The following is a 19044-nucleotide window of genomic DNA, read 5'->3' on the forward strand; positions in this document are numbered from 1 at the left end:
AACAACTGGTATACAGAACTGAGATGTCCAGTCAGGATGAGTTACCTCATCACAATTAGCATGACCAAGATCACCTGTTCGTCTGTGTGAAACATGTATCCTGATTAAAATTTGACTTTTCAAGTACATATTGCAAAATTTTTGTGCATAAAAAAGTTAGGTAACACCGCATGTTACATTTAAGACATTCTCATTTTTTTCCCCCTTAAATTAATTGCATTTTTTCATTTTCTTTATTTAATAGAAATGAAGAGTAAAAACCGATTAACTTATTACCAGTGCTTCACAACATAATAGTTCATCTTTTTGTAATATTTTACCACCATACTTCCACCTAGATTTTAATAAAAATTGAAATGCAACACTTTTCATGGATCTTCATGGTTTAATAAAATTAAAAAAATAGCAACATATGCTATCATAATATATAGACAACATGTATTTCATATTTCCACTATGACTAATATAATAAACAAAAAAAAAAAAGATAATAATAGCTGCCAGAGATCTATTTGTCTGATTTTAATGAAATCTGTTTTGCTTTGGCAAATCTTTAAATGATCCACATATAAAATTTAATGAAAATCTGTCTACTTCGTGTTGAGTTGTTACATGTGGCAGGTAAACTGATGGATGTGGGGAAGACACTAGATTTACACACATTTAAAAAGAAATAAGTTAAGAAATGTAATAAATAAATGTTTGAATACTTATTTGACTAGTAAAATTTCAAGAAAATTAGTAAGCTCTGTTTGAACCACTAGTTCATAAAAACTTTTTTTTTTACATTACTGATCTTTCCATCACCGAAATTTGGTAGAAACTTTGCCATATGTAGGAATTGCTTATTTATCAATGTGAAATATATATCCAGGCTGAAGATACACATTTCAACTACTTGTAAAATTTTTGCACACAAAGAAAAAATAGAAATAAATTAAGAAATATAATAAATAAATAAATGGTTGAATACTTATTTTACTAGTTTACTACTAAAATAAACATTAAACTAATTATTTCAACAAACTTTAACTTAGTAAGCTGTTTGAACTGATTCATTAGAACTTTTTTTTTTTTTTTTTTTTTTTTGCTCTCTCTCTGTATTATTGATCTTCCCATTACTCAAGTTTAAAAGAGTTCTGAACTACCCTGTGTATCTATTAGCCACTCACAGCAGACTTTATTTGAGGATACTGAAAACGTTACTTGATTTGACAAATGCTTTTATAATGTAGTTTTTTTTTTTCTTCCTATGATATTTAGTCAATAATTGAGTAATTAGCATGCATATATTGTGTTCTCATAGTGACGTTTAGCGGTTGATATTGCACAGTTTGTCTTGATTATATAGATTTTTCATTCTTTTTTTTCTTCTTACAGATTTTTATTTATACTTTCTTACTAACATTCATGCATCTTTAAAATGTCACGTGGAACAAGTCCAGTACACAGGTTTTCTGGTAATTTTGAGAATTTTTATGACCCCAACTTTACTGCTGAAATAAGCACCAAAATGCAAGTGCCAGACAGAATTAGTGTTGTTGATCATAATCCTCCAAAAGAAAGTAATTCAAGAATTATTCCTGATCCAGAAAAACTTCTTATGCATGTCCCAGAGAGAATATTACTAGCAGGTATGCATATGTCATAAATTATATATTTTATATGACTTCAATAATAAATTCATAGGCAATATGTCCCTTTTTGTTAGCTGATTATAGTTTGTTTTAAGTGGATATATTATTGATAAACTGATGTTGAGTAACCAGGATTATAAGTGAGACAGTATAAATGAAGACCAATAAGAAAATGAAGATAATTGAATGCATCAGTATCAGATGAAGCTGTCAGTTTATTTCAAAAAATATATATAAAATAAAATAAATAAGTACAGTACTATAGATGTGTGTTTAAAGCCTAAGTGTTTATAGTACTATAAAAATGTTGTATAAATACTGTACCTTTGCATATTGGAAATACTACTTTTGTTTATCTGCGCTACTGTTTAGAAGGAAATATAAAAAAAATATGATATTCCTGTCAAGATAAAATAATCACACAAGATTAGGATTATCATATTTCCCCCTTCAAATCCAGGGTCAAAGTTCAAAATAAAGAACACAGAAAATAAATATATACTAGTCTGTATTTTTTGTGATAGCATTAGCAAAGGCACATGATGCAAGAAAGCAAGCTTATATAGTATCAGCCAAAAAAAAAAAAAAACCCTTATTTCACCCATCCACTCACTCCAAATGTTTGCCAAATGTTCTGCCTTGAATATATTTATTTAAGCTATCAACATTTACAATGACAGATGGAAGTTTGTTCCACCAATCAACCACTCGCTGGCTAAAGGCAAACTTCCGTACATGTATCCTACAACCATCTTTCCTCAATTTGAATTTATGCCCTCTCAGGTGATTATTCTGAGCAAGAGGAGAATTCCATTCACATTGAGCATGCTCAAACCATTCAAAGCTTTATACACTTCAATCAAGTCACCTCGGAGGTGCCTAGTCTCCAGACACTGTAACTTGCAAAACTTAAGCCTTTCTTTGTAAGAGCAACCTTTTATTCCATTCACTAATCTTGTTGCTCTTCTCTCTACTAGTTCCAACAGCTCTACATCCTTCTTAAAATGAGGCCTCCAGACCTGTGTACAATACTCAAGATATGGCCTGACCATTGCCTTATACAAGGGGATAATCACCTCCTTATCCATGCTAGAAAAATTCCTGTATGTCATTGACAAGACACCATGAGCTACTCTTGCAGACTGTCTGCACTGCTCAGAAAACTTCATATTTTCCTGCACAATTACCCCCAGGTCCTTTTCATTCTCTACCACTGTCGGTGTGGTACCACAGAGTTGATACGTTACTCTGATATTACTGCTCATACGTAGTACTTTGTTTGTCAATGTTAAACTTCATTTGCCACCTCTCAGCCCATCTGCTCAACCTTTCTAGATCCTGTTGCAGCAGTGTACTGTCACTAGTGTCATTAACAACCCTGCCAACCTTTGTATCGTCTGCAAACTTGGACATTAAGCCTGATATACCATCATCAATATCATTTATAAATACACAAAACGATAATGGACCCAACACTGAACCCTGAGTGACTCCACTAATAACAGTAGTCCATGAAAAGCAGTGTCCATTGATTACCACTCTCTGTCTTCTCCCACTCAACCATCTCTTTATCCATAGCAGCAATTTCCCTCCAATGCCACACTGCTCCAATTTATGCAGCAGTCTTACATGTGCAACAGTATTAAAGGCTTTTCTAAGATCTGCATTAGCATTAGTAGAGGCATATGATGCAAGAAAGCAAGCTTATGCAGCATCAGCCAAAAAAAAAAAAAACGTGCTCCCATTTCACCCCTCCATTCGTTCCAAGTACCTGTGCAGCTCAGCCTCAAATTTATTTAGGCTATCAACTTCCACAACAAAGGATGGAAGTCTGTCTGTTCCACCAACCACCCGCTGGCTAAAGGCAAACTTCCACACATCTATCCTACATCTGTCTTTCCTCAATTTGAATTTATGCCCTCTCAAATGATTATTCTGAGCAAGAAGAAGAATTCCATCAGCATTGAGCATGCTCAAACCATTCAAGGTTTTATACATCTCAATCACATCACCTCGCAGGTGCCTAGTCTCCAGACACTGTAATTTGCAAAATTTAAGCCTTTCTTCGTAAGTGCAACCCTTTGTTCCATTCACTAATCTTGTTGCCCTTCTCTGTACTCATTTCAACAGCTCTACATCCTTCTTAAAATGAGGCCTCCAGACCTGTATACAGTACTCAAGGTGTGGCCTGACCATTGCCCTATATAAGGGGATAATCACCTCCTTATCCCTGCTAGAAAAATTCCTGTATATCATTGACAACACACTATGAGCTACTCTTGCAGACTGTCTGCACTGCTTAGAAAACTTCATATCTGCCTGCACAATTACCCCCACGTCCTTTTCGTTCTCTACCACTGTCAGTGTTGTACCACAGATTTGATACGTCACTCTGGGGTTGCTGCTTCCCCTATGTAGTACTTTACATTTCTCAATGTTAAACTTCATTTGCCACCTCTCAGCCCATCTGCTCAACTTTTCTAGATCCTGTTGCAGCAGCGTACTGTCATTAGTGTCCTTAACAACCCTCCCAACTTGGACATTAAGCTTGATATACCATCATCAATATCATTCATAAATACAGAAAACAACAATGTACCCAATACTGAACCCTGAGGAACTCCACTAATAACATTAATTCATGATGAGCAGTGTCCATTGATTACCATTCTGTCTTCTCCCACTCAATCATCCCTTTATCCATAGCAGCAATTTGCCTCCAATGCCACACTGCTCCAATTTGTGCAGCAGTCTTCCATGTGCAACAGTTTCAAAAGCCTTTCTAAGATCCAAATATATGATATCAAAGTTATTCCCTGCATCCAGTTCCTTTGTGACCACATCATAGTATCCAATCAGATTGGTCAGGCAAGACTCTCCCTTAACAAAACCATGCTGTGTCCGAACTATAACTGAAGTCTTGTCTAGATGATCCTGCAGTGCTTCTTTAACCAGTGCCTCCATTAATTTTCCTGGAACAGAAGTTAAACTAACAGGTCTATAATTACTTGGGTTGCCCTTTGATCCTCCTTTGTGAATTGGGGTCACATTTGATCATCTCCAGTCCATGGATACTTCCCCTGAGTCTGAAGAAGCTCTCATAATTATAGCTAAGGGTTTTCTTACTTCTTTTGCTGCCTCCTTTAATATAACTGTATAGATCCCGTCCACCCCGGGTGCCTTCTTTATGTCTCCAAACAGGCCTACGAGTTTGGGAAAATTCATGTTGAAATATTTATGCTTCACACCAACCAATTTAAATAAAATGTAAGTTTTGCTGCAATGATGGCTTGAGAGCCTGCGCATTGGGGCGGCTAGCGGTAACACCATTAACAGGGATAGGGGTGTTTGCATACATCCCCTCCTTGAAGCCGTCGTTCTCGAACGAGATAATCGGTTTTTATTGGTGCGCTCCTGAGCCATTTCCGGTTCCAGCACGCAGGTGGGAAATTCCAACCATATTCCTGTGGAACCATGTGACGAGTGCCATGAGCCTGCTATTTAAGGACTCTGTCATACAACAGAAGCACACTGTTGAGAAAGGAGTCTGTCGTCTCCGAAAGATACAGTTTTTAGCTCTTTTATCACTATTTTATTATTTTAACTTCAGTCACAGTAATTTTATATTTATTGTAAATACATCTGTTTTTATTAGTTTTACTTCATTCATGTATTTTAGTTTCCCAGTTTTTAAAGCTTTTAACGCTTTTATTACTATTTTATTTTAACTTCCATAATTGTCATTTCATATCTATTATAAATACACCTGTTTTTACCAGTTTGCAACAAAACTTTCTTTTTATTTTATTTAAATTGGTTGGCACGAAGTCTTTTTTATGTTTATCTTCAACAATTTCTCCTCCACTATCCTCTCAGTTATTACAAAATCATCCAGCTCACTGCCAGAGTTTAACTCACCTCTGGCATTTCCCTCATGGGTATGCCAGCGGTGACAATCGAGAGCAAAATACCTCATGGGTATTTTGCCCTTGAATGTCATCCTTAATTGGATTATATAGGAAATTAAATTCTTCTTTATTCATCCGTAAGTACATCTTGAAACGATTTTCATCTTCTTCTCTGTCCTGCAGTAAATGATGGAATTCGCCTTCATCTGATCTCTTCCAGTTTATGTCGTGTATCCATTGCTTACTCTCTTTTGTTTTCTCGGCTATGAGAAAAGCGCATGCATTTTCTAAATCTTCAAAATCTGAAGAGGAGGATGAATTGTGGCAATTCATTTTGCTTCAGATTTCCTCAAAGAGAATGACACATATACAATGTTACAGGTTGCGAGACGTACCCCTTTTGGAATTATAATAGTTTCCAAGATACTCCTTTTTTAACATTTGAAATGGAGAATTTAAAAAAAAAGCAGATATCATAAAACACCCTGTCGAGATGATTATTTCGGAAAAAAGAATTAACTGACAAAGTTTTTGTTGAAATGCACCCTTAAAGACTCAAAAACTACATTCTATCCTATTTACAAATACAGTCAGTCCTCGTATAGCACGATAGTTGTGTTCCTATAAACCCTCGTGCAATGCAAAATTATGCAATATAAACAACAGGCCCTATGGGAAAAATAGGGTTAGGTGCCGACCACCCAAGATTGAACACACATTTGTAACCAAAACTTTACCAAACACAATAAAATATTGTTAATCGTAAGCAAACTTGTTTTTTGTTTGATTTTCTATCCAAACAGATGACAGCCATTCCATCTCTTCCAATTCTTTGTGCCTTAATCTAATGGATTTTAATTACACTTTGAGTTGTTCCTGCTATGAAAATTGTTTTTATTTTCTCTGCATTCTTTCTAATTCTCGGCATTGCCTCATTTAGGTCTGTAGCACGTGCAATATCACACGGTCTTTCATTTCGCTCAAAGCGTTTCACAATTTCATATTACAATTACCGGGGAAACCCCGGTGGGCCGGAGGCCGATGTGATTTTGGCCATAAACCATAGTATGAGGCCATTATAAATTTTCCCGGGTAAGAATTTGATCCAGTCCGCCTCTGTTTATCGATATTGCTTTTCTTTTTCTCTCGAAGAAATCCTGGTGAAGACACCTGCAGTGTCTTCACCAGGACGCTTCCTTTTCACACCTTTTAAGTATTTTACTCATTTTTAGGGAATAAAGCACAATTACAAAATGAGGTTGCACGCTTGATACACATAAACAAAGCTGCGCGCATGTAGCAACTGAATAAACAACACCATAAAGGCAGAGATTAACACCTTATATTTTACTAAAGCACATTTCTAGGGGTTACTACCATAAAACAATAAAAACAATTTCCAGTTGCGTTTCTGCTAGTGGAATCTGTTATAAACTGGTAGTAAACTCGATCTAATTGCATTTGTGATTGTACCGATAGCTGGAATTGTGTTGGTTTTTACGTTATTATGGTGAAATGTGTTTCCCCTTCACTGATATAAAAAACAAATACATTTTCAGAATCTTCTCTTCATTCCTATTGTGTTGCTTTCGGTTGGAGTGATTCTGCATTCAACTGCCATTTCTTATAAACGCAAAGGCGAATCGTGCATAAGTGAATTCGGTTTGTGTTATATAAGATATCGTTCTCCTATTTATAAATCGTGTATGATCGAATTTCTGTAGTGTTATACGAGGACTGATTGTAGGGTTATAGAATATTTATACTTTGTATTATGCTTACTTCGTAACCTTTTACATTCTTCCTGACTTCTTTTTTTATTTTGTTGTGATGGTTTAAGGCTGAAGCAACAAATTTTTTTTTTTTTTTTTTTTCATTTAAAATTCCCAATATAAATATCTATTTTCTGTATGAAGAATATGTTCAGTTGAAATCGTTCCATAAAAATATTGAGACAAAAGACCTCAAAAATACCAGATGTTTGGATAAAAATTTTAAATGTGTATGAAGTACGTAATACAGAAAAAAATATTAATTTTGTTTTTGCTTTGCTTTCACTCAAATCCAATGAGTGAGCAAGTATTTAGCTCAATGTTTAACGCGTGGAAAAAAGGATAGAAATAAGAATGTTGAAAGAGAACTGTTGCCGAAAACAGAGAAAATTCACTCAAATGAAAAGTATTGCTAGGTAAATATTTTCTTTTTGATAAAATAAATCAGGTTTATCAATACACATTTATGTGTATTGTGAACAGTTATGTAAAACATTTGATATTAATATTTATAAAAGTTTCCTTTAGTAACTATTGCAATTAAAGTTTCCGAATTAAACAAATTAAAGCATGGGCTATAATTCAGTTAATTTTATTAAAATTTGACTAATTTTGCATTCCACAAACTCATAAAAACCAACAAAATATCGAAATAAAATGGTTATTAAAATTGTTCGGTTTTCAGATATAATGCGAGTACCCCTAAGTGAGGAATGAATACCCCAAGCATAAGCATGAGTACACATAGATCAAATTTTTAATCTGGTCATCCTACGTTACAGTGACGCTTCTTCTACGACCGACTTCGCAGTTTACACTAAACAGCAACATGACGAGAGTCCCGTGACGTGATAATAGTGTGTTTCCATCTTAACTGATCCCTCAGATATGTCACATTCCCTAGAGATTTGGGACACCTTTAAACATCTGTCATTCATGGCAAACCCAATGCCATAATTATGACAGCACCTTTGGATTCAGAAAAGGCCCTACGGACTGGAGAGTGGGAATGTATCCCTATTTCACAAAGGGAAATCAGAAGGTGACATGAGTAATCACAGACCTGTAGCTTAACTTCTGTTTCAGAGAAAATAATGGAGTCACTGGTTAAAGAGGTAATGCAGCACCATCTAGACATAAATGCAATTATACGGCAGTCACAGCATAGATTTGTTAAGGGACAGTCTTGTCTGACAGTCAGATCCAGTTACAAAGGAACTGGATGAAAAAAAATAATTTTGAAAAATAGTTTTCATATACTTGGATTTCAGGAAAGCTTTTGATACTATTGCACATAAAATACTGCTGTACAAAATTGGAGCATTGTGGCATTAAGGGCAAGTTACTGCTTTGGATAAAGGATGGTTAAGTGAGAGAAGTGGTTATTAATGGACACTGCTCTTCATGGACTGATGTTATTAGTGGAGTCTCCCACAATTCACTGCTAGGCCCATTGTTGTTTTCTATATTTATTAATGATATTGATGAAGGTATTCCAGGCTTAATATCTAAGTTTTTGCAGATGATACAAAAGTTGGTAGGGTGGTTAATGACAGTAGTCGGAGTAAGTTATTGCAACAAGATCTAGAAAAATTTAGTAGATTGCTGAGAAATGGCAGTTGAAATTTAACATTGAAAAATGCAAGGAACTGCATATGAGAAGCAGTAATCCCAAATTAATGTACAAACTATGTGGTACTACATCAGGGTAGTGGAAAATGAAAAAACCTGGAACATAATTGTACAGTCAGATGTGAAGTTCTATGAGTAGTGCAGACAGGCTGCCAGGTCAGCTCATGGAGTGTTATCAGTGATATACAGAAACTTTTGCTAGCAGGGATAAGGAGGAACACCGGTTAGTCTGCATTGTGAGTACTGCATACAGGTCTGGTGATCTCATTTTAGTGAGGATGTAGAACTGTTGGAATGGGTGCAGAGAATACCACGAAGGGCTTTAGTTTTGCAAATTGCAGCATCTGGAGACTAGGCTTTTGCAAAGTGATTTGATTGAAGGGATTACAGCTTTGAATGGATTGAGCAAGTTCAGTGTGCTGATGGCATTCTTCCTCTTGCTCAGACTATATATGCAAGGGAGGCATAAATTCAAATTGAGCAATGATGGTTGCATGATAGATGTGCAAGCCTTTGCCTTCAGCCGGAGGGCAGTTGGTTGTTGGAACAAACTTTCATCTGTTATGGAAGTTACTTCAAGAAATTCAATGAAGTAGACAAATTACTGGGATGGACAGGTGATGGATAAGGGTTTTTTTTTTTTTTTTTTTTGTGGATGCTTTATAAACTTGCTTTCTTGTATCCTTTCTCGCTACTAATACTATATAAAGTGAGTATCCATGTTTTGGTATATTATCTGCCATGTAATTTGCTTTTAATGCATGTACAAAGGTGACATTCATGTTTTTTAATACTGTGACTTATTTAGTGAAATTTAACTTAGCATGGGCTTCTCTTACAAATTGCAGCTACATAAGTTGGCCATACAGCATTTGCACAAGGTGGTGTCCAATTGGATTTTTAGTGCACCTGAAAAAATATATGATTACATATGTGGAATTAAATCTGTTTTACTATGCACATAAATAAGTTGCCATTTATAGAAGAGATTAACTAGAGGTAATGCTTGAAAGGAAAAGTTACTTGCAACTTTACACTAAAATAAAGAATAACAAAATACTAAATAAATAAATATATATATAAACCGATTTGCAGGACCTTAGAATTTTTTGTTTGAATGTGGAGATATATGAGAAAGTTTTTATATAGTCTGTTTTTTAATTTGACAAAGTATTATTGAAAACAAGAGGAAAGCACCTGGAGCAGTTTCCATGAGTAATCTCTTTTGTAAATAGCTATTTCATTCACACACACACAAATAATTTAAAATTATTGCATAATAATTTAATAATAATTCATGATTAATAATGATTTAAATTATTTTAAAATACAGTAATTTAAGAAAATTTCACAATTGTATTCAAGTGTACATTTTTCCAGCTTACTAACTGGTCATCAGTTTAAAGTTTTTAGTCAAACTGATCACTAGTTTGACTAAACTTTTTTTAAAAACAAATTTATTAGACTAAAAGCAAATTTATATTTATAACTATATTTAACATTTTTTTATGGCTGGTTGCTTTAGAAATTCTGTATTAACTACCTTAGTCATGGTGCACTAGTAATTCATGTGACATGCCAGTTCGAGTTATTGAGTATTATGTCCACAACTGTTTATAGACTGGTTTTTATGTTGTGGGAGCTGAAAAATCATGACTCGTGGGGGGAACTTCCCCCTGAATTAAAGCAGCATTATAGTCTGTGTAAGCAAATGTTAATTTGTTATCATATGGGTTATTATGTCTTATGTATTCACAAGTGTATGATGTGCATTCATGTAGTGATTTGCAGTGTCTAGAATGAAAACTGGAATAATTCTGGATGAAGCCCTGTTCCTTCCACCTGTTTTCAGCTAAGTATATCTCACTTTGAAGAGAGCCCTTTTAAAAATTCCTAATGACTTGACTAGACCTCTATAAGTGAGTAAAGTAAGTAAGGGTTTCCACGTGTTTCAACTCCGCTACCGTTCGTAAATTTCTCGCCTTTGTGATACGATAGTTATATACCGTACTAGATAGCGTTAGTTGAAGTTCGTTAGCAGTTAAATTGTACGTTTAAATAAATACATATAACGACTTAGATTACAAACGTAATATAATTAATTATATTTAACATAATTAATTATAATTAATTAATAAATTAATAGAATCATGACTCAGACCAGAGCAGCAAAGCAAAAGGCTCAAGCTAATGGAAGTGCTGTGGCTCAGAGCAGAACTGAGGGGGGCAGTTGTCCTCTGACTCACAGCCTTATAAAATGCACTGTTTGCTTGATGTTTGCAGAGCAATCGGGTACGGGACATGATACTGCCATGGGGTATTTGTGTGTGCGCGATGCAAGGAGTGTATCGATATCAGGCAACAACTCGGCGTTCTTGTGGGCCTATATGAGAGCTTGAAGGACAGGGTGGATGCCCTCGAAGAAACTAAATTGAGGGGCCCATCAAGCTCTCAGCTGCCCACATCAACGCCAGAGCTTGCACTTGGGCATCGCGTGACACAGAGGCAACCCCCAAGGCAGAATGCGCTGGTCCCGAAGGAACTAGTAGTTGTTGGTGACTCTATTGTCAGGGAAACGGGGAACATGCTTTGTAAAAAAGATAGGTGGAACAGGACCAGGGTATGTCTGCCAGGGGCAAGGTTGATGACGTTGCAGAGCGAATATCATCTTTTAAGGGCACAAAGGTGATATAGTTGTACACGTTGGCACTAATAATATTAAGAGTAGGAGACCGGCAGAATTACTTAACAAGTACAGGTCACTGTTGAACAAAAGCCGAGAATTAGGGTTGAATTTGAAAGTGTCTGCAATTCTGCCCAGACACAATAGGAGGGAGTATATGATGAGAGCCTTGTCGATCAATTCGGCCCTGGAAAGATTGTGCAAGACTCAAGGGGTAGAATTTTTTTCAGCCTGGACTGTACTTGTTAACAGGAGAGATTGCTTCTACAGGGATGGGATACACTTAAATAGAAAGGGTGCAAGAATATTTGCTGATGCTATCGAGGCAGTGTTAGGTGGGTCCGAAAACTGCTAGCTTGGGGGGGAGACAAAGACCAATAGATTGACAGTAGCCACTGGCAGAGGTGAAAGAGATTCTTCCACTGCTTCTATTAGAATGAGCAGAAACCTGAAAAACCAAGATGCATGGTATTTCAGAGACTGCTGGGAGCCATTGCGGTACAAGTAAACACATGGGTTGTGTTAGGGTAGCTAAGAATAGAAACAGGTGCAGGTATACTTGCGTGTACACCAATGCTAGGAGTTTAGTAAATAAATTTGATGAATTTGAGGTATTGCTCAAAACGTCAAAGGCAGATATTGTTGGGATATCAGAGACGTGGTGTCACACATATAAGGGATGCAGAACTGCAATTTGGGGAGTACAACGTCTACAGAAAGGATAGACAGGATAGGAAGGGGGGAGGGGTTATGCTATTAGTTAAGAAACACATAAAAATCAAGGAAGTGAAGCCAGTCGACATCGCCAGACAGTGCAGTGTTGAGTCAGTTTGGTGTGACATAAGCATTGGGAGATCAAAATTGAGAGTAGGAGTGTGCTATAGGCCTAATGACTCTGATGAGTATAATAAGGAACTGTACAGGGAAATAGAGTGGGCCAGTAAATCAGAGAGTCTTATAATGGGAGATTTTAATTTCCCAGATATTGACTGGAATTTGGGGGCTGGTTACTCACGCACTAGCAGGGCTTTTGTGGATTTATTGGATGATTGTTTTCTACATCAGCATGTTCGGGAGGCAACTAGAGGGAGTAATACTCTTGATTTGATTATCAGCAGTGATTCTTCATGCATTAAGAATCTACAGATAAATGAACCACTAGGTGGCAGTGATCACAGTGTGCTGAAGTGGGATTTACTGAAAGAGGTAACTACCATTAGGGGTAAAGGGAAGGGTTATTGCTTCCGTAAAGGCGACTACGATGGACTGAGACAGTATTTAAATTCTATACAGTGGGACCAACTGATGTTACCAACAGCAAATTCAAAATGGGAAGAATTCAAAGAATTTATCTTGGAAGCTACTAGGCTTTACATACCAACTAAGAAATATTGTTCAAGGTTTAGGCCAAAATGGATGTCAGATGAACTAATGAGGCATATGGCAGAGAAGAAAAATGCATGGGATACTTACAAATTAACACATGACACAGAAGCCTATGATAGATACAAGTTGCTCTGCAACCAAGTTACAAAGGAGGTTAGGCAGGCGAAGGCAGATTACGAGAAATCCTTGGCAAGGGATGCAAAGAAAAACAGCAAAGAGTTCTTTACTTATGTAAACTCTAGAAGGAAGGGGATGAATCAGATTGGTCCACTTGATATTGATGGGTCAACTGTTGATGATCCTGCTCAGGTAGCTAACAAACTAAATGAATATTTTGCATCGACATTCACACATGAGGAGTTATTCAGCAAGGGGAATGCCAGAGGTGTATTCAACTCTAGCAGTAAGCTACAGAATCTTGAAATAACTGGGAGTAAAGTGGAGGAGAAACTGTTGAAGATAAACACAAGAAAGGCACCCGGGGTGGATGGGATCTATCCACTTATATTAAAGGAGGCAGCAAAGGAAGTAAGCAAACCCTTAGCCATAATTATGAGAGCTTCCTTGGACTCAGGGGAGGTACCCATAGACTGGAAATGTGCAAATGTGACCCCAATTCACAAAGGAGGATCAAAGGCTGACACAAGTAATTATAGACCTATGAGCTTAACTTCTGTTCCAGGAAAATTAATGGAGGCACTGGTTAAAGAAGTACTGCAGGATCATTTAGACAAGACTTCAGTTATAGCTCAGACACAGCATGGTTTTGTTAAGGGGAAGTCTTGCCTGACCAACTTGATTGGATACTATGATGCAGTCACAAAAGAACTGGATGCAGGGAATAACTTTGATATTATATACTTGGATCTTAGAAAGGCTTTTGATACTGTTGCACATGGAAGACTGCTACACAAATTGGAGCAGTATGACATTGGAGGCAAATTGCTGCTATGGATAAAGGGGTGGTTGAGGGGGAGAAGACAGAGAGTGGTAATCAATGGACACTGCTCATTGTGGACTAATGTTATTAGTGGAGTCCCTCAGGGCTCAGTGTTGGGTCCATTATTGTTTTCTGTATTTATAAATGATATTGATGATGGTATATCAAGCTTAATGTCCAAGTTTGCAGATGATACAAAGGTTGGCAGGGTTGTCAAGGACACTACTGACACTATGCTGCTGCAACAGGATCTGGAAAGGTTGAGCAGATGGGCTGAGAGGTGGTAAATGAAGTTTAACATTGACAAATGTAAAGTACTACACATGGGGAAACAGCAACCCCAGAGCAACGTATCAACTCTGTGGTACTACACTGACAGTGGTAGAGAATGAAAGGGACTTGGGGGTGGTTGTGCAGGCAGATATGAAGTTCTCTGAGCAGTGCAGACGGGCTGCAAGAGTAGCTCATGGAGTATTGTCAATGATATACAGGAATTTTTCCAGCAGGGATAAGGAAGTGATTATTCCATTGTATAAGGCAATGGTCAGGCCACGCCTAGAGTACTGTATACAGTTCTGGAGGCCTCATTTCAAGAAGGATGTAGAGCTGCTGGAACGAGTACAGAGAAGGGCAACAAGATTAGCGAATGGAACAAAGGGATGCTCTTACGAAAAAAGGCTTAAGTTTTGCAAATTACAGTGTCTGGAGACTAGGCACCAGCGAGGTGATCTGATAGAGGTGTATAAAGCCTTGAATGGTTTAAGCATGCTCAATGCTGATGGGATTCTTCCTCTAGCTCAGAAAAATCACCTGAGAGGGCATAAATTCAAATTGAGGAAAGACAGATGTAGGATAGACGTGCAGAAATTTGCCTTTAGCCAGCGGGTGGTTGGTTGGTGGAACAGACTCCCATCCCTTGTGGTTGGAGGTTGATAGCCTAAATAAGTTTAAGGCTCAGCTGGACAGGTATTTTTAACAAACAGAGGGGTGAAGTGGAAGTGGGTTTTTTTTTTTTTTTTTTTTGGCTGATGCTGCATAAGCTTGCTTTCTTGCATCAAATGCCTCTACTAATGCTGATTCTAAAAAACCAGTATACTGTCACAGTGGACAGTATTTTTGATGTTCTAAATGAGTTGATTGGCCTAGAATTCAGAGCTAATTATGAACTAATTCTCCAGTGAGAATTTATTGATTTTCTTCATATATATCATTACACAACTTGCTTAAATATGAATGTGTGGCTTGTTTAAAACAAGTTTTAAAAGTGAAGATAAACACGATAGTGTAAAGAGTGTAGCATGCTTGATCTGTTTCCATAATTAGAGTAGGGGCAATATTTATAAATACAGATATGAATCTCTTTTCAGGTGGAGAAGAACATCTTCTTGGACGAGAATCTGTTCCTGAATTTAGATTAGAATCGAGTGTGTCATCTCAGCCATTAGCACTCCACTTATCTACCCCTCCTCATGTTATAACTTTGCAGGAGTATCATTATCCTTCTATTCATGACCCACCCAATAGGTCTAAAAGTAACGCTCAGAAAAGTTCTCATCTCACTCATACTGTAACTGGGTAAGTATATTTTACTGACCTCTCTCAAAGATATTTTGAAATTGGAAATAACAGTTAAGTTATTTGTTAACTAAAAAGTCTGGATTGTGTATAGAATTACATATACTTTATCATCACCTTCATTCATGAGTGTGGGCGCCTCCGTAGCCAGGTGGGAAGGAGTAGCAGTGCGTAGTACATGCTTCTTGATTAGACCGGGGTTCGAGCCCATCACCACCAAATACGGACGATGCGGAAAGGTCAGGGAATGACCACCGCATATCCCGGAGCAATATGGCCTTAGTTGCTAATGCTCCTAAAAACCAAATAACCAAATAACTTCATGAGTGTCATAAGGACAGATCAAGTGAGAAACCTTCCACCCGGATTTTAGACAACATTATAGTGTGAGTAAGGGAATGTTGATTTTTATTATAATCATTAATAAATAGTATTAGCAATATTAAAATGAGGATGCTATCAAGTATATGGTTAACGTTAATACCACAAATAATAAAGGACTAATGTAATAATAATCTTTATTAATCTGTAAGAACTACAAAACACAACAGTTGACTACAAAATCAATATTTTCTGTCTCATTATACAATGAATTTAATGCAGGGGATTAAGTTTTATTTATTGGTGCACAAGGTTTCTCATACCTTTTATCATTCTTGCTGATGTCATGTCTGTTTTTGAAGTGCTTTAACCATTAAAATATCCCACCTCCTGATAAAACGTTTTAACCATCTGCACCAGTAATCATTTCTACAATCGCTGAAGCTGATTTCTTTAACAAAAAAGCCACGTTTTATAAAGATCTTTGTTTGGAAAGTGACATTCAAAAAAAAATTGACAGTACAAAATTGCTGATTAAGTATCAACAATAAATAAAAATAGACCTTTTGCACATGTATGTCCAAAATGGCACCTGCTGCAAAAATTCTAGGTTAAAAAAAAAATAACCTATGGAACAGCCATTACATGGAAAAGGCACTCCTTGAATCAACTGTAATCAATTTTGTGATTATAGAGAAATTTACCAACAAAATTCCATCCTTTTGGTTTTGTTGTTGATCAGTAGCTTCTGCACGAGCTGTAACACATATAGTTTCATCCTCAGATATATAAACCATGTGTGAAATTTGCATATAGTGGTGGCAGAATTCAGCTCGTTGAATCAAAGTTACATTGTGCCTTCTCTGGGTTGATAAATTCTTCTGTGGTTACAGTTTTGCAATTATGCTGCAATCTAATTCAGAATGCACTTTTCTGATTGGTGGATAAAAACTTTAAGATATACTCTATCATCTAGAAGTAGTTTCAGATTTGTATCATGTATCCTGTTTACACAATAATGTTTTAGTTTTGTAAAGGAAGTTTGTGGATGTAGAAAATCTTCATGGGCTTCTGATCAAAATTATCTGTACAGCCTTTCTCGGTTTAATAATTTTATTGCCTTAAGCGATGCGCAATGGTGGAACTGTACCAAGCAGCCCAAATAAGTTTGTAAAAATTTCTTACCAGCAGCGGCAAGCATATTAATGATATTATGACACTGTGAGGAATCCATGCCCAAGTCTGATTAAATTAGTATTACTGTAGTAATCTTGACTTGCACTTGCCTTCGTTGCAAATGTCCATTGACCAAAAAAAACATGTATCTTGGTTACCCTTGAAAGTGTCCTATCAAGGATAAAAATGCCAAAGTATGCTTATTAAAGTGTCCAGGTCCATATTAAAGTGTGTGTGCATTTTGGAGAGGTCATCCAACATGTAATTCTAATATTTCTGGCTGGGGCCCAACCCTGAGTGTCTGCAACAAGAGGTTTAACTATAACACCCAATTTAATTATGATACTTGATGTCACGGAGCTCTTTGATTGGTCATATTTTAAAGTCTGTGTCCGATAGACTGATATCCTCTAAAAGTGCAGAATATAAATTTAAAGTCAGTAGAGAGTCTTTAACATCATTGGTAGTCCCCGTAGGCAGTGAAAATGGAGATACTGCTCTTCAGAATTTTGACAGTAGTTGGGAGGACACTCTACATTTATAAATCATTACAGCAGTATACGTACAGGCAAACCTCTGTTTACCGAACTTCTTTATAGCAATTTTTTTTTTTAATCTCCCTTGGTAATTACATTTAAAATAGTTTCCATAAAATTAAGGAAATTTTCCATAATAACGAATGGATTACAAGAGCTTTAGCTTGGTACTTACTGTTCGCACTTCTGGCCAGCAAACAAATTAGGCAATAGTGCTGTTGCTTAGCACAAATTAAGAGCTAAAGAGATTACCATCTTAAACTCGGTGGTACCCTTAAAACCTATCCAACCAACTACCTATTCCGCATACAGAGAAGTCGAGCTGGTCATCTACTTTCTGTGTATTCTTAGCCAGTTAGCAGAGCAAGGCACATACAACATTTGGACAATAGGCTTTGGTCAACTTTCTACTGTATGCACTCTGTAATAGTTTTGGGAGAGAGTGGTTTCCTTTAATGTTTCTTGGTTTAGTGTTAGCAAAATTTGTGATAATTTCATTGAAGTTTATTTTGCTAGCAAGTTCATGTTCAATTGAAAGGAGACATAGATATGATGTGCGTTCTTGTGCTGATGTCGATCTCAAATAATTCTTAAGTTTTAATTTGCTAAAACTCCTTCTGGCAGTAGCTACTGCTGTTGACATTGTAAAGAATATTTTAAGAGTTTTTTTCAATATTGGGATAGTTTTCTTGTAACTCCCATTTAGCCAATACATTTAAAATATCTACATGATATATTGTATGGGAATTTTTGTTTCCTAATATTTCAATTACTTGGTGTTTAAAGCATTTCATTTCAGTTTTAAATTGGTCTTGATTAATTTCAGGGTATTTTTCTAACAATAAAATAGCTGAAAATAAATGGGCCTGTTGCACTGGATTCCACTGCATAAAGAGATAAATACTGTGTATTCCAGTGAAAAGCTTGTAATAACAAATGGTGTGAAGCTTTCGGGGTTAAATGGGCCCCTTCTTCAGCAAATTATTCTAACAGGATAAAGACGTTAAGAGACAAAATTTAACGGATACAGAGTTGTTGCACGCATGGTCACGAGATTAAACATTCAACTACTAGGATGCTGCTCATTGTTGTTACGGGCACATGTGTGGATTTGCTGCCAGCATTTATCCAGTTTCAAGATAGGGTGTAGCCTTGTGCCTTTGCAGTGATTCATAGTTCTTGAATTGCATAATATGTTAAGTGACTCTAGCCAGAGGCGGTGGTGAAATTCAGGACTGGTCAAATACTTCGGAATCGCGCCTGGGGTTAAGGTCATGGTGGGTTGACCAGAAGTGTTCCATGATTGTGGTTTGGTCAATCTCACCAAGGCGAATTGACCTGTCGTGCTCTGCAAGGCTGTCTTGAAGGCGTCTCGAGCCCTCTCCTATGTAGCAGCTGCCACAGTCTTTGCAAGTTACGTGGTATACCACACCGCTGCATAAAAGAGGGGAAACTGGAGTCTTCACATTAGAAACTAG

The 19044-nt window shown here is 36.7% G+C and overlaps 1 protein-coding gene across 4 annotated transcripts in view; it reads left to right on the plus strand.

The window, feature by feature from the left end:
* Nucleotides 1-19044, plus strand: part of Tango11 (transport and golgi organization 11) — a 92095-nt gene that overhangs the window by 61386 nt on the left and 11665 nt on the right. For all 4 annotated transcript variants that reach the window (XM_090375229.1, XM_090375228.1, XM_090375230.1 and 1 more), the window contains exons 2-3: nucleotides 1381-1634; nucleotides 15326-15533. In XM_090375229.1, the coding sequence (XP_090231355.1) occupies nucleotides 1424-1634; nucleotides 15326-15533 (419 nt within the window). In that variant the 5' untranslated portion in view covers nucleotides 1381-1423. The remainder of the gene's footprint in view (nucleotides 1-1380; nucleotides 1635-15325; nucleotides 15534-19044) is intronic.

Source organism: Mastigoproctus giganteus, chromosome 6 (assembly GCF_048544385.1).
Source record: "Mastigoproctus giganteus isolate SK-2022 chromosome 6, ASM4854438v1, whole genome shotgun sequence".
NCBI classification, from domain to species: domain Eukaryota; kingdom Metazoa; phylum Arthropoda; class Arachnida; order Uropygi; family Thelyphonidae; genus Mastigoproctus; species Mastigoproctus giganteus.